Genomic DNA, 27,673 nt, shown 5'->3' on the forward strand with positions numbered 1-27,673 from the left:
CATCCTAGTAAATCTCCTCTGAAATCTTCCACATCCTTCCTATAATGTGGTGACCAGAATTATGCGCAATAGTCCAAGTGCTGCCGCACCAGAGTTTTGTACAGCTGCAGCATGATCTCATGGTTCTGAAACTCAATCCCTCTACCAATAAAAGTTAACACGCCGTATGACTTCTTAACAATCCTATCGACCAATGTGGCAACTTTCAAGGAGCTATGTACGTGGACACTGAGATCTCTCTGCTCATCTACACTAATGAGAATCTATCCATTAGCCCAGTACTCTGCATTCCTATTACGCCTTCCAAAGTGAATCACCTCACACTTATCCACATTAAACTTCATTTGCCACCTCTCAGCCCAGCTCTGTAGCTTATCTATGTTCCTCTGTAGCATACAATATCCTTTGTCACTATCCACAACGCCACCAAATTCAGTGTCATCCGCAAATTTACTAACCCATCCTTCTATGCCCTCATCCAATCATTTATAAAGATGACAAACACCAGTGGACACAAAACAGATCCTTGTGGTACACCACTGGTAACTGAACTCCAGGATGGATATTTCCCAACAAGCACCATCCTCAGTCTTCTGTCAGCTTGCCAATTTCTTACCCAAACCATTAAATCCCCCTCAGTCCCATGCCTCTATATTTTGTGCAAAGGCTTACCGTGAGGAGCCTTCTCAAATGCCTTACTGAAATCCATATACACAACATCATCTGTGTTACCCTCATCCACCTGTTTTGTTACCTCTTGAAATAACTCAATCAGGTTTGTGAGGCATGACCTACCCTTCACAAACTGTGTTAGTGTTGACTATCCCTAATCACCTTATTCCCTTCTGGATGATTATGGATCCTATCTCTTATAACCCTTTCCAACACTGTACTGACAACTGAAGTAAGGCTCACTGGTCTATAATTACCAGGGTGGTCTCTCCTCTCTTTTTGTACAATGGAACAGCATTTACTATCCTCCAGTCTTCAGGTACTATTCCTGGAGATAATGATGACATAAAGATCAAAGCCAAAGGGTCAGCAATCTCCTCCCCAGCTTCCCAGAGAATCCACAGAGAAATTCCATCTGGCCCAGGACGCATCTATTCTTACACTTTCCAGAATTGCTAACACCCCACCCTTGCCAAACTCAATCCCATCCAGTCTAGCAGTCTGTATCTCAGTATTCTCCTCAACAACATTGTCTTTATCCATTGTGAATACTGATGAAAATTAATCATTTAGTGGTTTTCCTATCTCAAATGACTCCATGCACCAATTCCCCCACTAGCCTTGATTCACCCTCATCTCGCTCCAGTTGTTCTTTTATTCCTGATAGAGCTGTAGATAGCCTAAGGGTTTTCCTTGATCCTATACGCCAACAACTTCTCATGTCTCCACCTGGCTCTTCTTATCTCTGACTTTAGGTCTTCCCTGACTACCCTGACACTCTCAAGCGCCCTAACTGAGCCATCACATCTCATCCGAACATATGCCTTCATCTTCGTCTTGCTAAGATATTCAAATTTCTTAGTAAACCTCAGCTCCTGCACTCAACAACTTCCTCCCTGCCTGACAAGTACATACTTATCAAGGATCCACAGTAGTTGTTCCTTGAATAAGCTCCGCATTTCAATTGTGCCCATCCCTTGAAGTTTCCTTCCCCATCCTATGTATCTTCAATCTTGTCTAATCATATTTTAATTGACTTGCCCCCTGCTATAACTCTTACCCTGTGGTATATACCTCTCCCTAGGACAGGCAAAAACTGAGACAATGGATTAGTGGTGCTGGAAGAGCACAGCAGTTCAGGCAGCATCCAAGTAGCTTTGAAATCGATGTTTCGGGCACAGGCCTTTTTGTGCCCGAAACGTCGATTTCAAAGCTACTTGGATGCTGCCTGAACTGCTGTGCTCTTCCAGCACCACTAACCCGAATCTGGTTTCCAGCATCTGCAGTCATTGCTTTTACCGAAAAATTGAGAGAAGCTTTGTCAATTAATCTACAGGGCACATTGCAAAGGACCAGAAAAAAGAGTTATCATTTAAACTGCTGTAAACTGGAGCTAACGTACCTACAGCACGGAACATTCCAGATAGTCCTGGAACTGTGTGACAAATAACTCAAGAGTCAAGGAATATATCATCAAGTGTTATAACGGGGGACATTAACAAACTCTTCCAAAAGCCTTCAAAAAGTTCATGAACTTTGTCATTGGGAGGGAGATGTCTATCACAGTGACTCACCGCCAGAATTCTGCACCCCGACTAGTGCTCATATACGATAATCAGAGCTTTAAATAAGGTGGACATTGAGAGCCTTTTTCCTGGATGGTGATGGCTAACACGAGGGGACATAGTTTTAAATTGAGGGGTGATAGATTCGCGACAAATATAGGGGTAGTTTCTTCAGTCAGAGAGTAGTCGGGATGTGGAACGGCCTGCCTATAACAGTAGTGGACTCGTCCATATTGAGGGCAGTTAAACGGGCATTGGACATACACACTGATAATAATGGAACGGTGGAGATTAGATGGGAATCAGATTAGTTTCGCAGGTCAGCACAAAATCGAGGGCTGAAGAGCACTTAGTGTGCTGTAACGTTCTATATTCTGTGTTCTATATATGTACACACTCTCTCCCTCACACCCATAAGCACATCAACTCATCCGTGATGTTGTTAGCTTCACGCTCAATCATTCCAACATCATTCCAGCTGGCCTTGAATCTTCCAACTTACACTCATCTACACCTCTCCTCCAGTTTTACATTTTTGAAGATGCTGTATGAATCCAACTTGCCATATTCAATAACACACTAATGACAAGGTTTGGAAAGAAATGAATGTGCTTCTCAGCTCACTCTATTTAGAAAACTGCAAATCCACCTATCATTCTGGAATAATTTGAACTTCTATCCCACACCTTACAATTCAAGTTAACTTCAAAGGAATTGAATAATTTTAAAATGTTATCAAATTAAAATTTAAATCTGGTAAAATAATTTTTCCCCCAAAATTACTTTATTTCTAAAAATGGTTCTATCAGCAGCATGGTGCACGTGAATGGCTCATTGTAAATGAACACACATTCAGTTTGGGCTCATTCCATTAAACCCTCAAACAGGTTCCTGGTCAATGAGGAATGTAACTGAGAATTCTAGAATCCCTACAGTGCAGAAAGAGGCCATTTGGCCCATCTGGTCTGCACCAGCCATCTGAAGAACTTCCCACTAGACCCAGAACCCCACTCTGTTCCCATAGCCACACATTTCCCATGGCTAACCCACTGACACTGCACATCCCTAGACACAACGGGCAATTCAGCATGACCATTCCACCTAACCTGCATATGGGTAGACGGTGGGAAAAAAACTTTAGCAACTTGAGGAAACCCACACAGACAGATGGAAAATGTGCAAAATATACACAGACAGTCACCCAAGGTTTGAAACGAACCCAGGGAACTGGGGCTGTGAGACAGCAATGTTAACCACTGAGACACTGTGCTGTCCATTTCTGAGAAGTTGAGGTGTAAAAAAAAAGTTTCCACACTTGTTGCATAGTTTGATGTTCATTGTCGTTTGGCACTATGAGAAAAATGCGAATATTATCAAGGGGAATGTGTGATAGATACCCATGGATGTATAATGAGAATAAGTGTTAATAAACAGGAGATTGTGGGTGGCTCACTCTGGGTCATTCAAGGCTGTACTGAGAGTTTTCAGACCCAGCCCTTTGATCACAATCTCTGGGAAGGAAACATCCTGGGACAGGCTCATGTCCATGTTGTGGGTGGGTCACTGCACCATTCCAGAGCAAATGGGACATCCATCCGAATGGGGGAGGGGATTTGTGGCAGCTCCAGGTCCTGCAATTGTTTGTCTCAGAAGAACGGTCTTTTAAAAACTGCTGAGTGCCTGTCTACCAGGATATGGCTTTGACACTGAGCAAGTCACTTTACAGGATCCCAGACAATTAGATCAGATATTCTTCACTTTGTTAATAACTGCTGCCTTCACTGTTTCATCACAGAATCTAATTTTTCAATCTGGTCCTATTTTCCCAACTGATTCTACAGTGTCCATGTCATTCAGGGGCTGGGGGATCTCTGCTCTCTGTTTCTGACACTCAAACACTGGTGACCAGATAGCAGAGGGGTTTCATTTGCATTGGGGTATTAACCCCCAAATGATTCCAAGTGTTCTCCAGGAGTTTACCCAACGTATTGCTTCTGTTTCCCAGACAGAGCATTGCGATGGTCCTCGTTGGTTCAGTCTCTGGGTAATGACTCCAGTGATTCACCTTCCATATTAAGGGTTAAGGTGGGGGCACTGCCTTCAGCATTGTGGCTGGGGATGAGCACGGTTGGTGAAGGGTGTCAGTCCCTTTGATCTTCTCAAAGGTGAAACCCAGCATGGTTCACCAGACTCACTCATCATCAACCATGTCCTGGTGAATACAAAGCCCCATGTCAGTCGGTTCACCAGAGGGATCCTCACCTTGGAATTGAAGCTCACTCCCAGTTACTCAATCACAGCTCACTTCCCCCTGAATTGTTGCTCTCTTGTTGAGTTCCTTTCTCTGCCTGAAGTCGGCCGCATGTCTTGTTTACTTGGATCTAGTGGAAATCGAACAGAGGATGTCCTTCTCCGGCATATCTAGGAGTTCAGGTCCTGACACAATAATTATTCAACACTAACAGGAGGCAGATTCTGCAAACAGACAAAATGTTCAAAACAGTTCTTTTTTAGCTGCATGATTAGTTTTTGGAAAAGAAATCTATATTTGCCAAAAATTATTGTTGAAATTTGAGAACATAAGAGAATAAGCTAGTTATCATTCACCTGAGATTTCACGATAAATACTAAGCTTGGGTCAACATTACCTTGCACCTAATGCATTAACTGTCTTGATTTCAGAATTTTCTATTGTTTCAATGAATATGAAGTTAGTTCTTCTATTGAATATAACTGATCGAAGAAAAATGTCTTTAGGGTTAAATAACACCCTCTGGCTCACTGTGGTCTCAGAAGCTGGTTTCCGATATCCTCTTACTCATTTAACTTCATGTAGACATTGCAGTCCACACTTATTTCAAAGTGAGAAACAGAGCTGAGAGACTGACATCATGAACTTTGTGAATAAATCAATGTGGACATTGATTCTCCTCATCTGTTCCATTCCCGGTGAGTGATCATCTGAGTTGTATAATCAGATAACCAATGTTTCTTGAAGGTAAAAAGAATGACTGCAGATGCTGAAAACCAAATACTGGATTAGTGGTGCTGGAAGAGCACAGCAGTTCAGGGAGCATCCTACGAGCAGTGAAATCGACGTGAAGGGCTTTTGTCCAAAACGTCGATTTCGCTGCTCGGATTCTGCCTGAACTGCTGTGCTCTTCCAGCACCACTAATCCAATGTTTCTTGAAGTCCAGTGTGTGGATATTGCAGTGGAAATGTTTAAATTGCTGAAGATGTATGAAGGGATAAAGGCAGAGGTTGTGACACAATGGGTAACATTGTTATTGCCATGTCAAATGCTGAGAGTTTGATTCTCATTCAGCACGTTTTGCAAAGGCATGTGTATTCTCACAAAGCCAAACAGGTTTATTATCAACCTGCAAATCTTTCCAACATGCCCAGGGCAGGGAGCAGGACTGGCTGAGATTCCAAGTCATGGTTCTTCAATGCAGGTTGCCACCCTTCACATTGCAACAACTCAGGCAAGTGATAAGCTGCAGAAAACAGACACAGCATGTGCTTTGTCTGCCCCATGCATACCTGTACAACATTACAAAATGTACTGCCTCTCCTGAACATATCATCATCCCAAGTGGCAGAGTCCCCAAATACTTCAGAGCAGCATTAATTATCAATTAAATAAAAAGGACAAATAATGTTGATATCAAATCAAAAATAAAGCATCATAATTATCTTAATTTGCCCAAAATTTTCAATGTTCAGTAACCACTAAAACTGGGGTGGAAATAAGCCCTCAAACAAAACATCTTGAGTTGGCTTTTATTTCTGTTATTTTAGTTTAGAAATGCAGTTCATTAAGTTTTCATCTGTGAGCCTCAGTCACAAAAGCAGATGGACGTTTTACACTTCTCTTTGCATAACAAAGCTTTTTTTCCTTTCTGTCTAAGTTGAATCAGGCTGTTTACTATCTTTCAATCCCATTGGTTTCCATGTTACAATGTAACACTGCAATCAAAGTATTGTTCTTCACTGCAATCTCTCCACTAATGATTTTGAAACACTCAAGATTAAAATTCCCATGTTGCATGACTCTCGGCTACAACACAATGAATTCTGTTCCATGAAACCTTCCTGAAACATGTTGTGGCTCTGACCCACCAACTTCATGCAGAATACTTCACAGATAGAAACCTGAAGTGTGCATCCCTCTGGTTTCACAATTCTCTTTCTTTCAAAGCTTCCTTTATCCAATAAGGTCTCTGTTTCCTGGCTTTCATCACCTTTCATCATTCATGTATCTTCCTCCCTTTCTTCTCTCTTCTCCATCTCTTCACTGAGGTTGAAAACCCCTTTTGTCATTTTGTTTGAGAATTCTTCCCACACAAAGGACGGTTCTCCCAACAAGCCCGTTAGTCTACTATTTATTGAAGTAAATTTACCACGTCATCAACAGGCTGCTCCTCTTCCACACCGGGACACAATGTGTCAGCAATTTAAACATTTTCTCATTAAGCATCACTCAGGAAAAGTCAGTAAATAATTCTGTTATTTTTCTCTCCTCACACTGACAACAATGTGTGATTACAAACCATCCTGCCTTTACTGCCCTCAAGATCCTGCACATTGATGTCTCTCTCCCATTGTGAACCATCTCTTGCTGAACTTCAATTCTCTTCTTCTCCCATTTGAGGTCTCCCATCATCATCCTGGGTCACCTGTTGTATCTGCCCCATGAGCTTTGGAAATATAGCCCCTGAGCCCACCATAAGTCTACACACAGCCCCTTCTCCTCCAGTCACAGTAAGGACCATTCAGCACCTGTGCCCTCCTTTCACCGATCCTCAGCTGACTCCAATCCAGGCCTGTCACTCAGGCTGCTCTCCAGGGGGACAACATTTCGATGATGTCACACACGGTGGAGTTAGAGCCCACAGCAGGCAGCACAAACCCAATTTCAAGATTGTCCCAAAGCTCGACCAGTGGGGAAAGAAAATATTCTGACTGTTTCAATCATTCCGTGGGAATTTGGAACAGCCTGACGCTTTGATAAGGGATTAACTTCACCATGAGCTAGATGCAATGGAGCTGATTAAAATGTATTAAGGAGTTTTTACCAGTCAAATTTCTGAAATATTGTCTCCTCCGTTTCAGATGCTTTATGGGCAGAGAAACACGTAACGGGAATTTTGGGAAGAGCGATCACAATATCTTGTCACTACGAAGCACGGTGGTACCAATCAAACACAAAATATTGGTGTCAAGGATGGACTCGTCAGTGTAAGTTTATAGCAACGTCAAATTGGCCAAATGGGAGAATATCAATCACTGATAACAAAACACAAGGAATATTTCTTGTCACAATCAAGAATCTTCAATGGGGAGATGCAGGATGGTACAGCTGTGGGATTGAGGCTCCTGGCCTTGATCCAATGTTTAATGTAGAGCTGCACATCTCTGACGGTAAATGTTTCAGTGATTTTTTAAAATTACTCTCAGCTGATATGTCTGATCAGTGTTTTCTCCAGGAAGAAAACTAGCCAAGTATTGAAGGATATTTGATCTTTGATCTCTCAATAATTGTTTCTTCCCCACAGAAGCTGTCTCTGTTCCTGGACTTCGATATTTATCCCCATTTACTGTCTCATGTTCTGGGGGCTCAGTGACAGTCTCCTGTGATTCTGCCCGGGGATCTCTCCCCATTCACTACACATGGTCTGAGAAGACCCCATCTCAAGATTCAAAGATCTCTGATACCAATAAACTGGAGCTACATTGTCAATCCTTCTCACAGCAACATCATCAATATTACTGCACAGCCTCAAATACTCAGGGAACAAAACCAAGTGAAATTGTTCATGTGTCAATCAACAATGTAACAGAGAAGAACTGCAGTTATAAAATAAAAACCAATGGCATCGGTAAGTGTGATGCACATGTTTAATATCTCACTCTGCCAAACTGTAAGTTATAAAATGCACTCCACTTGTTTCATTGTCTGTTCTGATTTAAACCAATACTCTGTCCTGAAGTTGGAAAATAAACAGGTGCATAAAATACTATCCACAGCATGTTGATGCCAGCATGTTGGGGGTTCCAGTTCCCCTTCGGGGTTAAAATTCAGCTGGATCCCACTGCCTAGTAGGGAGAAGTAATGCTGTGCTGTGGCAGGTGAGACAGTGTCGATGAGGTGACAAACTGAGAACCTGTTCCCCCTTTAGGAATGGCATCATTTGTAAACTATTTACAGAATAGAGGTTCTCCTGGTGTCTGAGCAAGCATTCATTCCTCAATCAATGTTATTAAACACAACCAGATTTTTGAGAGAATTATTTCAATGTTTTTGCTTGCATGCAAATTAATTTCTAGATATTGCTGCATTCCAAGAACAGAGACAGCTTGTGTGGGAAAGAAACAATTATTGACAGATTAAAGATCAAATATCCTTCAACACTTGGTCAATTTTCTTCCTGTATAAGTCACTGATCAGATATACTTGTTTTACTTGCACATCCACAAATATCATTTATTGTATCCGTTTCTCCCGATGCGGTCTCCTCTACATTGGGGAGACTGGGCGCCTCCTAGCAGAGCGCTTTAGGGAACATCTCCGGGAGACCCGCACCAATCAACCACACCGCCCCTTGGCCCAATATTTCAACTCCCCCTCCCACTCTGCTGAGGACATGGAGGTCCTGGGCCTCCTTCACTGCCGATCCCTCACCACTGGACGCCTGGAGGAAGAACGCCTCATCTTCCGCCTCGGAACACTTCAACCCCAGGGCATCAATGTGGACTTCAACAGTTTCCTCATTTCTCCTCCCCCACCTCACCTTAGTTCCAAGCTTCCAGCTCAGCACTGTCCCCATGACTTGTCCGGACTCGTCCTACCTGCCTATCTTCTTTTCCACCTATCCACTCTACCCTCTCCTCCCTGACCTATCACCTTCATCCCCTCCCCCACTCACCCATTGTACTCTATGCTACTTTCTCCCCACCCTCACACTCCTCCAGCTGTTCTCTCCACGCTTCAGGCTCACTGCCTTTATTTCAGACGTTATAATGGAGTTATGACAGGGCCAACATTTCCCCTGAGTTTTCACACACTCTGTCTTGCGCCTCTCTCTCTCTTTCTCACTCACACACACACTGTCACACCTATGCACTCTGTCTCTCTTTCCCTCAAATACAGACACTCACAGCCTCCCTCTCCCTCTCTCCCTCATCCTCCCACACTACACACACACACACATGTGCACACATTCAAATACACATTCAAGTCTGTGGAGTGAATTTACATTCTATTTTGTTCAAACAGCATAAATCTGAAGGCAGTCAATTAAGGTGATAGTTTATAAATTCCTACTTTCCAAAAAGACAGTCTGACTCCAGTTTGGGACACAGACTCTAACCTCATCCCTGTAATGTATTGTCTGAGCTGAGATGTCACTTTTTTTTATTTACTGATAAAACCTTAAGATATATCGGGACTGTGACTTAAGAGAAATTCTGGGATTTACATATTAATCAATGGAAACCTGCCTTCCCATTCTAGGTGATTACAGACTTATCAGCAATCTCAGTTTCTCTAATACATTGCATCCGTCATGTGACACTTTGATCTTTTACTTTTAAATCCTGTGCCCTACGTATCCTGCCCCACTGGCTTCCTGACAAAGGAGCAGTGCTCTGTAAGCTTGTATTTTCAAATAAACCTCTTGGACTATAACCTGGTGTTGTGTGGTTTCCAATTTTGTCCACCCCAGCCCAACAGCAGTCCCTCCACATCCTGAATCTTCTTGCCAGTGGCTCATATCCAGCAGACACTGAGTGCTGAGCCTGAGTCTGAATGATAGTTGTTCCCCTCTCCAAGGAGACAGCTAGACATACGGCTCGGGATTGATAGTGATGGTTGATGTCTCCATCCCCATTGAACCAGTTTAACGACTGATCAATTGGATCAATGGGCTGAGGAGTGCCAGATGGAGTTCATTTTGTTCAATGTGAGGTATATCCTTTTAGTTCAACAAAACAGGATGGGACTTATACAATTAAAAGTAGGACCCTTTTAATTGAGTAGTGCTGTTGAACAGACAGACACTGGGATCTTTGACATTTGCATCACAAGTAGAGAGGGTGGTTAAGAAGGTATTTAGAATGCTGACCATCATTGCTCAGACCATTGAGTGTAGGAGTTGGAACATCACGTTGAGCTTGTACAGAATGATGGTGAGGCCACTTTTGGTTTTGTGTGTACAGTTCGAGTCACCCTGCTTCAGGAAGGTTTTATTAAATTGAAGAGGTTTCAGAAAAGATCTACTGAGATGTTGCTGTGACTTGAGGGGTTGAGTGAAAAGGATAGGCTGGGACTTTTTCCCCTGGAGCAGAGGAGGTTGGGAGGTGACTTTAGCGAGGTTTATAATATCATGAGGGGTATGGATAAGGTGTTTAGCAAAGATTTCTTTCTCTAGGCTGGGAGAGCTCAAAGTGAGGGGTCATGTTTTCAAGGTGAGAGGAGGAAACTGTGAAAGGAACCTGAGGGGCAACGTGTTCACACAGAGGGTGGTCAGTTGCAACATTAAAAAGATTTGGATCAGTACATGAATAAGAGAGATTTGGAGGGATATGAGCCAAATGCAGGCAAGTGGGACTGGTTTATTTTGAGAAACTTGTTCTGCACAGACATATTAAACCGAAGGGTCTATTTCTGTGGCATATGAAGGTATGACACTGAATTGGGACAGGGAAGGGCAAAGTCTTGGGGTTTTTGGCTTTTCAATTACAGTCCGTTTTCCAATAAATGTTTGTTTCCCAAAGACTGTTCCTGGACTTCAATTTTAGTCACAGCCAAATGTCTCATATTCTGGGGCTTCAGTGAGAGTTTGCTGTGAGTCTGCCTGGGGATCCCGTCCCATTCACCACACATGGTTTGAGAAGACCCCATTTCCCGATTCAATGATCTCTGACACCAACAAACTGGATCTACATTGTCAATCCTTCACACAACAACATCATCTATATTACTGCACAGCCTCAAATACTCAGGGAACAAAACCCAGTGAAATTGTTCATGTCTCAGTTCCCAGTGTAGCAGAGAGGGGCTGGAGTTACATGATATAAATCAGCAGCATCAGTAGGTTTTATACAAACATTGAGGCTGACACACCTATTCAATGTTTATTCAAACTGCTCATTGGTTAATGTTCTTCCATATTTACAAATAATTGCACTTCATCACATTACGACTCTTTGATATTTGAACAATTTTGGGCAAGGTGTTAATTTATTTTTGAAAATGGGCAAAATTGTAATAAAGCTCCAGAAAATGCAGAAATGCTGTGCTCCAACTTTGTGTTACATCTCACAGCTTTTGGAGATGCCGGTATTGGACTGGGGTGTACAGTTAAAAACCACACAACACCAGGTTCTCGTCCAACAGGTTTAATTGGAAGCACTAGCTTTCGGAGCACCGCTCCTTCATCAGGTGGTTAAGGAGGACACAATTGGAAGGCACAGAATTGATGGCAAAAGTTTACAGTGTAATGTAACTGAAATTATACATTGAAAAATACCTTGATTGTCTGTTGAGTCTTTTATCTGTTTGAATATCATGATAGTTTCACTTCTTTCATGTGTAAATCAAAAAACATTTTTTTAAAAGTTGTATTCTCAGGTTAACTGTAACAATTGGTGTTATCCAGGCAATATGTTGAAGGTGTTAGACTGCTTTGATCCCTGTCTATGCCATAATGTTTAGACTGATTCTAATCTAAAAAGTGAGTTTATAGAGTCTTACATGAATTCATGCAGTTTTTGAGCAATGTAACTCTGTCAGTACAAATTCACCCACATATATGTGCGTGTGTGTGTGTGTGTCTGGGGTGGAGGTGGGGGGGTGATGTGAGTGTGAGAGAGTGTATATGTGTCTGTGTATGTGAGTGTAGAGTGTCTAAGTCTGTGAGGGGGTGCATGTGTAAGTGTGGGAGTGTGTGTGTCAGTTGGAGTGTGTGTGTGTGTCTGGGGTGAGGGGTTCTGAGCGTCTATGAGAGAGAGTGTATATGTGTGTATGTGACTGTAAAGTGGTATAAGCCTGTGAGAGGATGCATGTGAAAGTGTGTGTGTCTGTAGGGGTACGTGTGAGTGTCTGTGTATATGTGTGTCCGTGTGTTTGGAGTGCCTGTGTGTGTGTGTGTCTGTGTGTGTGTGTGCATAGGAGTATCTGTGTGTGTGTATAGTGCAATGGTGGTCACCTGTAATGTGACATGAATCTAAGGTCCCGATTGAGGCCCTCCCTTTGGGTATGGAACTTAGCTATCAGCTTCTGCTTGGCCAATTCTCACTGCTGCCTGTCCGAAAGTCCGCCTTGGAAGATGGTCACCTGAACGTCGGAGGCTGAATGTCCTGGAGCACTGAAGTGTTCTCCAACTGGGATTGTTGTGCGCTGCCCATTCATCTTTTGCCATACCTTCTCAGCTCACAGCTTGTGTGTATCATGGCATGTGACCTGAGGGGATAATGGTATCAGACTCCATCTTAGTCAGGGTCACATCAGGCATGACATGGTGATGGAAATGTGTTAGGGTTTGTAACTGATTACCTCAGTTTCAGCCCAGACCCTGAAGTGTCTGTGGCTGTGAGATATGTTTAGGCCAGATGCTGTTATCAATGTCTTTTGATTTGTCAGTATGACAACATCCACATTTTGTTCTCATGTGACAGGAGCTGATGTAAAGACTACATCATTGGGTCTAAATACCATAGTGGAGGCAAAACTCCCAGTGGAAGCTCACCCAGCAATCACAGGATATTACAGGACAGAGCAGGGGCTGCTGGATCCCCCAGGAATACATTGTCCAGCGGGGGCAGTGACCAGCTCAGTGGCTGGAACTTTCTTTTACGTTTGACAATGAGGAGAAAGGAGATCTTAGTAATATAGTCCCATCCAACCTCAGGCTATCAAATGCTTGAATACGATTGCAGGAGCAAGAATGTCCAGGCAAGGAACAAATACAAATTGTATGCAAACTAGATCATTACCATGTCTCTCCAGACAGGGAGAGTTATAGCAAAATGAATTCAACAAAATCCATTATTCACAACACGTCCTGAGGTTACATTGATGAAGAGTGCTCTCTTGGTTGTCTGTAACTGAGACTCAGATGAAGCTGAATATTACCTTATGTCTCAACAGGAAGGGAATATACTTGTGACAAATCCTCAACAAAATCACCAACAACATCCACAACAAAATCACCAACAGCAACAGGAACATCGTCAGGACCCAAGTCTGTCAGGAAAAGGTAGAACAATTTCATTGTCAATGTTTCTATCAGCATTGATTCCAGTGAGAATAAGTGATTTCATTTAACGGCTTACAATAAGTTTCAATTTTTGACGATAATTTATCAGAATGTCAATGGTCACTCATTTCATACAATGTTATTATGTTCTCTTCCTTACTGGTGAGCTTTTCTGGGTGTTTTAATCTTAGTTTTAATGAGCAAAGGGGTTCAATTTCCATGCCATAACATTTACAATGTTTCTATTTATGTTATTGTATATTCGTAGCATGAAATACCAATTATCTGTCTGCCAAGTCCCAGGTGAAATGCTTCTTTATTCATCTAACCTTATGGTAATGTATGTTTCAAAGAAGTGACACATTTTGTTGAGCCAGGGTATCTGGTGTATCACTGCCAGTGACACTCCATTCTCTGTCACCTTCTCCTTCTTCTCCAAACCAGAAGAGAGCAGAAGAGAGCAGATGATTAGAAAGGCAGAGAGGAGACAGATGCAAGAGACCGCGGGGGAAGTACCTGTCAGGAACAAGTTGAATCTTTTGGAAACAGTAGAGACAGATGACACTGCCAGTCCACGAGGCGGCCAGGGCTGTCAATCAAAAGTTAGCATGGAGGCAGAGCCGAGGAATAACACATCGCACAGAGCCGCGGTGATCGGGGATTCCATAGTGAGAGGAACTGAACGGGGTTTCTGAGGCAACAGGCGGGATTTAAGGATGGTCTGTTGCCTTCCTGGTGCCAGGATTAAGGACATCGCAGACAGAGTGCAGGAAATCCACAAGGGGGAAGGTGAAGAACCAGAGATGGTGGTATATGTCGGCACAAGTGATGTGGGGAAGAAGAGGAGGAACATACTACAGCGGGACTTCAGAGAACTAGGAAGAAGGCTGAAAAGCAGGATATCCAGGGTGGTTATCTCTGGTTTGCTTCCAGTTCCTCGGGCTGGTGAGGCCAGAAACAGGGAGATAATGGACTTGAACATGTGGCTGGGGAACTGGTGCCGGAAGCAAGGATTTAAATTCTTGGATCACTGGGGTATATTTGTGGTAAGCATACATTATACAAAAGAGACAGTTTGCACCTTAACACGTTGGGGACCAGCATTCTGGCAGGCAGGTTTGCTACTGCAACACAGCTACGTTTAAACTAAATAGTGGGGGAGGGAGAGGGGACAAACTGGAAGTTTAAGAAGGAAATTGAAGGGAAAGTTAGGACAAGGGAAGTCAAGAAAGACAACGGTATCAATGAAGCAGAAAACTCAAAAAGGAATCATGCCGTAAGGTTGTGTGAAATGGGGGTTAATCGGAAGGGTGAGGACAGTAACAAATTAAAAATACTATACATGAATGCACGAAGCATTAGAAGTAAGATGGATGAGCTTGAGGCTCTTTTGGAAATTGGCTACGATATTGTGGGGATAACTGAGACGTGGCTTCAAGTAGACAGGGCCTGGGAAATGAATATTCAATGCTATACGTGCTATCATAAGGACAGACTGATGGGCAGAGGGGGGTGGGGTGGCAATGTTGGTAAGGGATGATATTCAGTCCCTTGCGCGGGGGGACCTAGAATCAGGGGATGTAGAGTCAGTGTGGATAGAGCTGAGAAATTCTAAGGGCAGAAGTATCCTGTTGGGCGTTATCTACAGGCACCCAAACAGTAGTACAGATGTAGGGTGTAAGTTGAATAAGGAGCTGAAATTGGCCTGTGGCAAAGAAGTTCCTACAATTGTTAGGGGGGATTTCAACATGCAGGTAGACTGGGAGAATCAGGATGGTATCGGACCTCAAGAAAGACACTTTGTGGAGTGCCTCCGAGATGGATTCTTAGAACAGCTGGTGCTGGAGCCAACCAGGGAGAAGACAATTCTGGATCTGGTATTCTGCAACGAACCAGAATTGACCAGGGACCTAGAAGTGAAGGAGCCATTAGGAGGTAGTGACCATAATACAATAAGCTTCAATCTGCAATTTGAAAGGGTGAGGGTACAATCGATAGTTACAATACTTCAGTTGAATAAAGGGAACTGTGGAAATATGAGGGAGGAGCTGGCCAACGTTCAATGGTGTAACACCTTAGCAGGGATGACAGTGGAGGAACAATGGCAGATATTTCTGGGTATAATGCAGAAGATGGAGGATCAGTTCATTCCAAAAAGGAAGAAAGACCCTCTGAGGAGGCAGGGGTGGCCATGGCTGATGAGGGAAGTTAAGAAATATATAAAGTTAAAAGAGAAAAAGTATAACATAGCAAAGATAAGTGGGAAAATGGAGGACTGGGAAGCTTTTAAAGAACAACAGAGGATTGCGAAGAAGGAAATATGCAGAGAAAAAATGAGGTACGAAGGTAAACAGGCCAAAAATATTAAGGAGGATAGTAAAAGCTTTTTTAGGTATGTGAAAGGGAAAAAAATGGTTAAGACTAAAATTGGGCTCTTGATGACAGAAATAGGGGAATATGTTACGGGGAATAAAGAAATGGCAGAAGAGTTGAATTGGTACTTCAGATCTGTGTTCACTGGGGAAGACACAAGCAATCTTCCTGAGGTAACAGTGGCTGAAGGACCTGAACTGAAGGGAATTTATATTTGCCAGGAATTGGTATTGGAGAGACTGTTAGGTTTGAAGGTTGATAAGTCCCCGGGGCCTGATGGTCGACATCCCAGGGTACTGAAGGAGGTGGCTCTAGAAATCATGGATGCGTTGGTGATTATTTTCCAGAGTTCGATAGATTCAGGATCAGTTCCTGCGGATTGGAGGGTGGCTAATGTTGTACCACTTTTTAAGAAAGGAGCGAGAGAGAAAGCAGGAAATTATAGACCAGTTAGTCTGACCTCAGTGGTGGGAAAGATGCTGGAGTCTATTATAAAGGATGAAATTACGACACATCTGGAGAGCAGTAACAGGATAGGTCAGAGTCAGCATGGATTTATGAAGGGGAAATCATGCTTGACTAATCTTCTGGAATTTTTTGAGAATGTAACTCTGAACATGGACAAGGGAGATCCAGTGGATTACTGTAACTGGACTTTCAGAAAGCCTTTGATACAGTCCCACATAGGAGGTTAGTGAGCAAAATTAGGGCACATGGTATTGGGGACAAAACACTGACATGGATTGAAAATTAGTTGGCTGACAGGAAACAGAGTCGTGATAAATGGCTCCCTATCGGAATGGCAGGCGGTGACCAGTGGGGTAACCACAGGGATCAGTGCTGGGACCGCAGCTTTTTACAATATATGTTAATGATATAGAAGATGGCATTAATAGTAACATGAGCAAACTTGCTGATGATACAAAGCTGGGTGGCAGGGTGAAATGTGAGGAGGATGTTAGGAGATTACGGGGTGACCTGGACAGGTTCGGTGAGTGGACAGATGCACGGCAGATGCAGTTTAATGTGGATAAATGTATGGTTATCTACTTTGGTGGCAAGAATAAGAAGGCAGATTATTACCTAAATTGGAGTCAAGTTAGGTAAAGGGGCAATACAAAGAGATCTGGGTATTCTTGTACATCAGTCAATGAAGGTAAGCATGCAGGTACAGCAGGTAGTGAAGAAAGCTAATTGCATGCCAGCCTTCATAACAAGAGGGATTGAGTATAGAAGCAAAGAGGTTCTTCTGCAGCTTTACAGGGCCCTGGTGAGAGCGCACCTGGAATATTGTATGCAGTTCTGGTCTCCAAATTTGAGGAAAGACATTCTGGCTATTGAAGGAGTGCAGTGTAGGTTCACGAGGTCAATTCCTGGAATAGCGGGACTATCTTGTGTTGAAAGATTGGAGCGATTGGGCTTGTATACCCTTGCGTTTAGAAGACGGAGAGGGGATCTAATTGAGACATATAAGATTATTAAAGGATTGGACACTCTGGAGGCAGGAAACATGTTTCCACTGATGGATGAGTCCCGAACCAGCGGACACAGCTTAAAAATAAGAGGTAGTCCATTTAGGACAGAGATGAGGAGAAACTTCTTCTCCCAGTGAGTGGTGGCTGTGTGGAATGCTCTGCCCCAGTAAGCAGTGGAGGCCCAGTCTCTGGATTCGTTTAAGAAAGAGTTGGATAGAGCTCTCAAGGATTGTGGAATCAAGGGTTATGGAGATAAGACAGGAACAGGATACTGATTGAGGATGATCAGCCGTGATCATATTGAATGGTGGTGCAGGCTCGAAGGGCAGAATGGCCTACTCCTGCACCTATTGTCTGTTATCTATTGTCTATTGTCTCTGTTTTCTCATTTTAAACCATTATTCCCAAACTGAGAGGGTGGGAGGCTGTCTGGTTCCAGCTGGTTAAGCCTTGCCTGTTAGAAGGTACAAGGAGCAGTGTGGGATGATGATATTCTGAGTTCCTCACTCACTGAAGAGACTGCTCATCCACTGGAATATTGCACCAGACTGCAGTGCTCCTGCAAATATCCATCCACATCTAATAATCCTCATTTATAACAAGATGCTGTGCATTGCAGGACGTGCGACTGAAATATGTTTCATTTGGCCTTTATATATTGTTCAAGTCAATCATAAATTAAACTATTATTTAGTTTTCCTACGTAACTCCCTGAGCTGTGCTGCGTTACTTTGCAACAATACCCTGCAGTGTAAACAGCGGATAAATGTTCAAAACATCAAGCAGTCTTGTTTCCTTCAAATGATTTTGTATTTCTTCTGTTTTACACAGTTACGTTGTCTGGGATGTGATACGCTGGGTACTCTTCACTCTCCTGGTGATTTGTTCTCTTTCAGTCACAATGTTTACACGAAAACATTAGGTGAGCATCATGGCCTTTACATGAATGATTTTGAGCACTCTAAGTTCCCCATCAATGAAGTGGCCCTGGGTGGAGGGGTTTCGAAGCAGGAGACACAGTTTGAGAAGAATGGGTTGACCATTTGGGACTGAGATGAGCAGGAATTTCTTCACTCAGAGGGTGATAGTTTGTTGGAATTCTCTGCCCCAGAGAGCTCTGGAGTATCCAGCCTTGAGTATATTCAAAACAGAGATCAATAATGTTCTGGCAAATAAAGGTAGGAAGGGACGTGGGGTTAGTGCAAGAAAAATGGTATTCAGGCAGAAGATCTGCTCTGATCCACGTGAATACTGAGGGAGCCTTAAGGGGCCGAATGGCCTACTCTGGTTCTGCCTCATCTCTCCATGATGACCTCATGCTGTTAAATACTGTCATTGTACCAGCATCCACCACTTCCTCTGGCAGAACCTTTCATACACACACCACCCTCTGCATGAAAACGTTACTCCTCAGGTCATGTTGAAATAATTTCCTTCTCATCTTCAACCTCTGCCCTCTCGGTCTGGACACTCCTAGAGATGAAAAAGACCTTGGCTGTTCACCCTGTCCATGCCCTCGTTTAAATCTCATTGGATAATATAGTCATGTGTTCTAATCTGGAACAAAAGACAATGTAAATGCTGTTGGGTAGAGAGACAAGTGAGTTAGTGTGTAAATGTTTGTTTGGACAAAACCTTGTTATCTGTTCAAATATTAAGAAATGTTTGTTGCTGCTCGAATGAATTGATCTGTTCATCATTTATTGGTATGTCCAGCTCCCATGCAGAAATTAATAAACATTTAAACACAGAAACCTGTGTCTTGTCTGATCTAAAGAGGAAACACAGCATTGAATCCCCCTTTCTGGGGCTCTCATAGAACAGAGGAGGCGTCAGAGAACAACAGGAGGTGGGGTTATCCCAAGTCACTGTCACTTTGTCCTTCACATGGGGAGGGTTAGGGCCAATAAGGGCTTTGTAATTCTCAAAGACATGGCTCTGATGGGAAATTAGGGACATAATGGCTATAGAGGGAGAGTGAACAGAAACGGTGAGATGACAAAAGGTCATTGGATCCACGGGGACAGCAACAATAAAGAGAGGAAGAAGGATCATTCTGCACCACAGGTAGAGTCTGTTGTTAATTCACAGAAACACCCCACTCCCGGTGTCTTCTGGATATGGAGCACCTTATCAAAACTACTAATAGTTCTGAAGAATAATCAATGGACCCAAAACAGTAACTCTGCTTTCTCTCCACAGACATTGCCAGACCTGTTGTGATTCCCCAGCAGTTTCTGTTTTTGTCACAAAGACACTCAGTCAACACTTCACCAATCCTGACCCAGTCACTGCACAATAACTGTGTAAAATGACAGACAAACAATTACAGTGTGCGTGTGGAGTCAGTAATTTATATATAGGAAGGGGGAGGGGAGCTGCAGTAAAATTCTATGAGTTTGAAACCTATTCGGGGCAATTGCATCCACCATGCATCCACTGATTCAGTCCTATCACTGGCATCAAACTACACTTCAACAACAGGTCACTCATTGTCCAAAAATAAACTTTACAGGTGATGGCCTCAAGCAATTATTGCCAACAACATTGTTCACCCTCAGGGTCTTGTTAACGAGGCGAATTTAATCAGACAAGATAATTTTGAAGTGGCACTTGGGTTTGGTATTTCTGTAATGCAGTGCATGGCAAACAGTGGAAGACAGCAATTCTCAGTTACAATGGTCATCCACTGAATTGTCAGTCTGTGAGGGGATACACTGCAATGTGCAGGGTGCTTGGTTGTGCCGATGATATTTGGATGAAGATGGCACACTTTGGACATCCGAATGGGCTTATTACATGGACAACATTTCCCCTGAATTTTCACACACTCTCTCTCTCTCCCTCACACACAGATACACACATCTTCTCTGTCGCCCACTCCCCCAACCTCCCTTACGACACACAAACACACATACATAGAAGTCTATGGAGTGAACTCCATTTGCAAATTTGTATTTGCAGATACTTTCTATTTTGTTCAAAAAGCACACAATCGAGAGGTAGTCAGTCAATGTGACATTTCCTAAATTCCTACCCACACAATAAAACCAGTCTGACTCCAGGTTGGGAAACATGCTCGAACTTCATCCCTGTAATACATTGTCTGAGCTGAGATGTCATTTCTTCATTTACTGATAAATTCTTAAGATATATTGGGGCAGTGTATCAAACAGGTTCATGATCAACGAGAAATGTAACTGAGAATTATAGAATCCCTACAGTGCATCAAGAGGCAATTTGGCCCATCTGGTCTGCACTAGCCATCTGACGAACATCCCACCAGACCCAGTCTCAGGCCTCCACTCTGTTCCCATAGCAACACATTTCCCATGGCTAATCCACCTAGCCTGTACATCACTGGGCATTATGGACAACGTAGCATGGCCTAACCTAAACATTGTTAGACATTGGGAGAAAACTGTAGCACCTGGAGAATACCCACAATGACTCAGAGAGAACGTACAAACTGCACACAGACAGTCACCCGGGGTTTGAACTGAACCCAGGTCACAGGGACTGTGAGGCAGCAGTGCTAACCACTGAGACACTGTGCTCTCCATTTTTGAGAAGGTCAGGTGTAAAAAACACGTTTTCATACTTGTTACGTGGTTTGATTTTCATTGTCTTTTGACACTAAAAGAAAAAAGTGTTAATATTATCGAGGATGTGTGATAGATACCCACGGATGTCCAATGAGATTCAGTGTTAGTTTCTTTTGTCTGTAAATTGGAGAGAGAGCTGCCCTGGGACAGGACTTACTGAAGGCTAATGTTGTGGGTCCTGGTCCATTTGAAGGACATTGTTTGATGTGGATGGAACAAAGAGTGGACAGATTTATAGGGGTCCTGTCTGAATGTGATGTAGTTTACAAATTTCAAAGAGGAACATAGAACATAGAACATTACAGCACAGTACAGGCCCTTCAGCCCTCAATGTTGTGCTGACCTGTGAAACCAATCTGATACCCATCTAACCTACACTATTTCATTCTCTTCCATATGCCTATCCAATGACTATTTGAATGCACTTCAAGTTGGTGAATCTACTGTTACAGTCAATGCATTCCACGTCCCTACCACTCTGAGTAAAGAAACTACCACTGACCTCTGTCCTATATCTATCACCCCTCAATTTAAAGCTATGTCCCCTCATGCTGGCAACCACGAACTGAGGAAAAAGGCACTCACTGTCCACTCTATCTCACCCTCTGAATATCTTATATGTCTCAATCAACTCACCTCTCAATCTTCTTCTCTCGAACGAAAACAAAGTCAAGTCCCTCAGCATTTCCTCCTAACATCCTCCCTCTATACCAGTCAACTTCCTGGTAAATCTCCTCTGAAATCTTCCACATCCTTCCTATAATGTGGTGACCAGAATTATGTGCAATAGTCCAAGTGCTGCCGCACCAGAGTTTTGTACAGCTGCAGCATGATCTCATGGTTCTGAAACTCAATCCCTCTACCAATAAAAGTTAACACACCGTATGACTTCTTCACAATCCTATCGACCAATGTGGCAACTTTCAAGGAGCTATGTACATGGACACTGAGATCTCTCTGCTCATCGACACTAATGAGAATCTATCCATTAGCCCAGTACTCTGCATTCCTATTACGCCTTCCAAAGTGAATCACCTCACACTTATCCACATTAAACTTCATTTGCCACCTCTCAGCCCAGCTCTGTAGCTTATCTATGTCCCTCTGTAGCATACAATATCCTTCGTCACTATCCACAACGCCAGCAAACTCAGTGTCATCCGCAAATTTACTAACCCATCCTTCTATGCCCTCATCCAAGTCATTTGTAAAGATGACAAACACCAGTGGACACAAAACAGATCCTTGTGGTATACCACTGGTAACTGAACTCCAGGATGGATATTTCCCAACAAGCACCATCCTCAGTCTTCTTTCAGCTTGCCAATTTCTGACCCAAACCATTAAATCCCCCTCAATCCCATGCCTCTATATTTTGTGCAAAGGCTTACCGTGAGGAGCCTTCTCAAATGCCTTACTGAAATCCATATACACCACATCAACTGTTTTACCCTCATCCACCTGTTTTGTTACCTCTTGAAAGAACTCAATCAGGTTTGTGAGGCATGACCTACCCTTCACAAACTGTGTTGGTGTTGAGTGTCCCTAATCACCTCATTCACTTCTAGATGATTATGGATCCTATCTCTTATAACCTTTTCCAACACTGTACTGACAACTGAAGTAAGACTCACTGGTCTATAATTACCAGGGTGGTCTCTACTCCCTTTGTGTACAATGGAACAGCATTTACTATCCTCCAGTCTTCAGGTACTATTCCTGGAGATAATGATGACATAAAGATCAAAGCCAAAGGGTCAGCAATCTCCTCCCCAGCTTCCCAGAGAATCCACAGAGAAATTCCATCTGGCCCAGGACGCATCTATTCTTACACTTTCCAGAATTGCTAATGCCCCACCCTTGTGAACCTCAATCCCATTCAGTCTAGCAGTCTGTATCTCAGTATTCTCCTCAACAACATTGTCTTTATCTACTGTGAATACTGATGAAAAGTAATCATTTAGTGCTTTTCCTATCTCAACTGACTCCATGCACCAATTCCCCCACGAGCCTTGATTCACCCTCATCTCGCTCCAGTTGTTCTTTTATTCCTGATAGAGCTGTAGATAGCCTAAGGGTTTTCCTTGATCCTATACGCCAACAACTTCTCATGTCTCCACCTGGCTCTTCTTATCTCTGACTTTAGGTCTTTCCTGACTACCCTGACACTCTCAAGCGCCCTAACTGAGCCATCACATCTCATCCTAACATATGCCTTCATCTTCGTCTTGACAGGATATTCAACTTTCTTAGTAAACCTCAGCTCCTGCGCTCAACAACTTCCTCCCTGCCTGACAAGTACAGACTTATCAGGGATCCACAGTAGTTGTTCCTTGAATAAGCTCCACATTTCAATTGTGCCCATCCCTTGAAGTTTCCTTCCCCATCCTATGTAACTTCAATCTTGTCTAATCATATTGTAATTGACTTGCCCCCTGCTATAACTCTTACCCTGTGGTATATACCTCTCCCGAGGACAGGCAAAAACTGAGACAATGGATTAGTGGTGCTGGAAGAGCACAGCAATTCAGGCAGCATCCAAGTAGCTTCGAAATCGACGTTTCGGGCACAAGCCATTTTGTGCCCGAAACGTCGATTTCAAAGCTACTTGGATGCTGCCTGAACTGCTGTGCTCTTCCAGCACCACTAATCCAGAATCTGGTTTCCATCATTTGCAGTCATTGTTTTTACCGAAAAAGTAAGAGAAGCTTTGTCAATTAATCTACAGGGCACATTGCAAAGGACCAGAAGAAAGAGTTATCATTTAAACTGCTGTAAAATGGAGCTAACGTTCCTATAGCATGGAACATTCCAGATAGTCCTGGAACTGTGTGACAAATAACTCAAGAATCAAGGAATATATCATCAAGTGTTATAACGGGGGTAATAACAATCTCTTCCAAAAGCCTTCAAAAAGTTCATGAACTTTGTCATTGGGAGGGAGATGTCTATCACAGTGACTCAATGCCAGAATTCTACACCCCGACTAGTGCTCATATATGATAATCAGAGCTTTAAATAGGGTGGACAGTGAGAGCCTTTTTCCTGGATGCAGATGGCTAACACGAGGGGACATAGCTTTAAATTGAGGGGTGATAGATTCGCGACAAATATAGGGGTAGTTTCTTCAGTCAGAGAGTAGTAGGGATGTGGAACGGCCTGCCTATAACAGTAGTAGACTCGTCCATATTGAGGGCAGTTAAACGGGCATTGGACATACACACTGATAATAATGGAACGGTGGAGATTAGATGGGAATCAGATTAGTTTCGCAGGTCAGCACAAAATCGAGGGCTGAAGAGCACTTAGTGTGCTGTAACGTTCTATATTCTGTGTTCTATATATGTACACACTCTCTCCCTCACACCCATAAGCACATCAACTCATCCATGATGTTGTTAGCTTCACGCTCAATCATTCCAACATCATTCCAGCTGGCCTTGAATCTTCCAACTTACACTCATCTATATCTCTCCTCCAGTTTCACATTTTTGAAGATGCTGTATGAATCCAACTTGCCATATTCACTAACACACTAATGACAAGGTTTTGAAAGAAATGAATGTGCTTCTCAGCTCACTGTATTTAGAAAGCTGCAAATCCACCTATCATTCTGGAATAATTTGAACTTCTATCCCACACCTTACAATTCAAGTTAACTTCAAAGGAATTGAATAATTTTAAAATGTTATCAAATTAAAATTTAAATCTGGTAAAATAATTTTTCCCCATAATTACTTTATTTCTAAAAATGGTTCTGTCAGCAGCATGGTGCACGTGAATGGCTCATTGTAAATGAACACACATTCAGTTTGGGCTCTTTCCATTATACTCAAACAGGTTCTTGGTTAATGAGGAATGTAACTGAGAATTCTAGAATCCCTACAGTGCAGAAAGAGGCCATTTGGCCCATCTGGTCTGCACCAGCCATCTGAAGAACTTCCCACTAGACCCAAAACCCCACTCTGTTCCCATAGCCACACATTTCCCATGGCTAACCCACTGACACTGCACATCCCTGGACACAATGGGCAATTCAGCATGACCATTCCACCTAACCTGCATATGGGTAGACAGTGGGAAAAGAACTTTAGCAACTTGAGGAAACCCACACAGACAGATGAAAAATGTGCAAAATATACACAGACAGTCACCCAAGGTTTGAATCGAACCCAGGGAACTGGGGCTGTGAGACAGCAGTGTTAACCACTGAGACACTGTGCTGTCCATTTTGAGAAGTTGAGGTGTAAAAAATAAGTTTCCACACTTGTTGCATAGTTTGATGTTCATTGTCGTCCGAGATTGATAGATTCTTGTTGTCTCGAGGAATTAAGGGCTACGGGGAGAACGCTGGTAAGTGGAGCTGAAATGCGCATCAGCCATGATTGAATGGTGGAATGGACTCGATGGGCCGAATGGCCTTACTTCCACTCCTATGTCTAATGGTCTTATGGTCTTATGGTCGTTCGGCAGTATAAGAAAAATGCGAATATTATGAAGGGGAATGTGTGATAGATCCCCATGGATGTATAATGAGAATAAGTGTTAATAAACAGGAGATTGTGGGTGGCTCACTCTGGGTCATTCAAGGCTGTCCTGAGAGTTTTCAGACCCAGCCCTTTGATCACAATCTCTGGGAAGGAAACATCCTGGGACAGGCTCATGTCCATGTTGTGGGTAGGTCACTGCACCATTCCAGAGCAAATGGAACATCCATCCGAATTGGGGGAGGGGCTTTGTGGCAGCTCCAGGTCCTGCAATTGTTTGTCTCAGAAGAACGGTCTTTTAAAAACTGCTGAGTGCCTGTCTACAAGGATACGGCTTTGACACTGAGCAAGTCACTTTACAGGATCCCAGACAATTAGATCAGATATTCTTCACTTTGTTAATAACTGCTGCCTTCACTGTTTCATCACAGAATCTAATTTTTCAATCTGGTCCTATTTTCCCAACTGATTCTACAGTGTCCATGTCATTCAGGAGCTGGGGGATCTCTGCTCTCTGTTTCTGACACTCAGACAATGGTGACCTGACAGCAGAGGGGTTTCATCCCCATTGGGGTATTAACCCCCAAATGATTCCAAGTGTTCTCTAGGAGTTTACCCAATATATTGTTTCTGTTTCCCAGACAGAGCATTGCGATGGTCCTCGTTGGTTCAGTCTCTGGGTAATGACTCCAGTGATTCTCCTTTCATATTAAGCGTTAAGATGGGGGCACTGCCTTCAGCATTGTGGCTGGGGATGAGCACGGTTGGTGAAGGGTGACAGTTTCTTTGATCTTCTCAAAGGTGAAACCCAGCATGGTTCACCAGACTCACTCATCATCAACCATGTCCTGGTGAATACAAAGCCCCATGTTAATCGGTTCACCAGAGGGATCCTCACCTTGGAATTGAAGCTCACTCCCAGTTACTCAATCACAGCTCACTTCCCCCTGAATTTCTTCTCTCTTGTTGAGTTCCTTTCTCTGCCTGAAGTCGGCCGCATGTCTTGTTTACTTGGATCTCGTGGAAATCAAACAGAGGGTGTCCTTCTCCTGCATATCGAGGAGTACAGATCCTGACACAATAATTATTCAACACTAACAGGAGGCAGATTCTGCAAACAGACAAAATGTTCAAAACAGTTCTTTTTTAGCTGCATGATTAATTTTTGGAAAAGAAATCTATGTTTGCCAAAAATTATTGTTGAAATTTGAGAACATGAGAGAATAAGCTAGTTATCATTCACCTGAGATTTCACTATAAATACTAAGCTTGGGTCAACATTACCTTGCACCTAATGCATTAACTGTCTTGATTTCAGAATTTTCTATTGTTTCAATGAATATGAAGTTAGTTCTTCTATTGAATATAACTGATCGAAGAAAAATGTCTTTAGGGTTAAATTCCACCCTCTGGCTCACTGTGGTCTCAGAAGCTGGTTTCCGATATCCTCTTACTCATTTAACTTCATGTAGACATTGCAGTCCACACTTATTTCAAAGTGAGAAACAGAGCTGAGAGACTGACATCATGAACTTTGTGAATAAATCAATGTGGACATTGATTCTCCTCATCTGTTCCATTCCCGGTGAGTGATCATCTGAGTTGTATATTCAGATAACCAATGTTTCTTGAAGGTAAAAACAATGACTGCCGATGCTGAAACCCAAATACTGGATTATTGGTGCTGGAAGAGCACAGCAGTTCAGGCAGCATCCAACGAGCAGCGAAATCGACGTGAAGGGCTTTTGTCTGAAACGTCGATTTCACTGCTCGTTGGATGCTGCCTGAACTGCTGTGCTCTTCCAGCACCACTAATCCAATGTTTCTTGAAGTCCGGTGTGAGGATATTGCAGTGGAAATGTTTAAATTGCTGAAGATGTATAAAGGGATAAAGGCAGAGGTTGTGACACAATGGGTAACATTGTTATTGCCATGTCAAATGCTGAGAGTTTGATTCTCATTCAGCACAGTTTGCAAAGGAATGTGTATTCTCACAAAGTCAAACAGGTTTATTATCAACCTGCAAATCTTTCCAACATGCCCAGGGCAGGGAGCAGGACTGGCTGAGATTCCAAGTCATGGTTCTTCAATGCAGGTTGCCACCCTTCACATTGCAACAACTCAGGCAAGTGATAAGCTGCAGAAAACAGACACAGCATGTGCTTTGTCTGCCCCATGCATACCTGTACAACATTACAAAATGTACTGCCTCTCCTGAACATATCATCATCCCA

The 27,673-nt window shown here is 43.0% G+C and overlaps 1 protein-coding gene across 1 annotated transcript in view; it reads left to right on the top strand.

The window, feature by feature from the left end:
* Nucleotides 1-27,673, top strand: part of LOC140467122 (polymeric immunoglobulin receptor-like) — a 49,604-nt gene that overhangs the window by 14,648 nt on the left and 7,283 nt on the right. The window contains exons 4-7 of the mRNA XM_072563189.1: nucleotides 5,118-5,183; nucleotides 7,345-7,662; nucleotides 7,797-8,120; nucleotides 26,956-27,024. Coding sequence (XP_072419290.1) covers nucleotides 5,118-5,183; nucleotides 7,345-7,662; nucleotides 7,797-8,120; nucleotides 26,956-27,024 — 777 coding nt within the window. The remainder of the gene's footprint in view (nucleotides 1-5,117; nucleotides 5,184-7,344; nucleotides 7,663-7,796; nucleotides 8,121-26,955; nucleotides 27,025-27,673) is intronic.

This window comes from Chiloscyllium punctatum, chromosome 45, assembly GCF_047496795.1.
Source record: "Chiloscyllium punctatum isolate Juve2018m chromosome 45, sChiPun1.3, whole genome shotgun sequence".
Classification (NCBI taxonomy): Eukaryota; Metazoa; Chordata; class Chondrichthyes; order Orectolobiformes; family Hemiscylliidae; genus Chiloscyllium; species Chiloscyllium punctatum.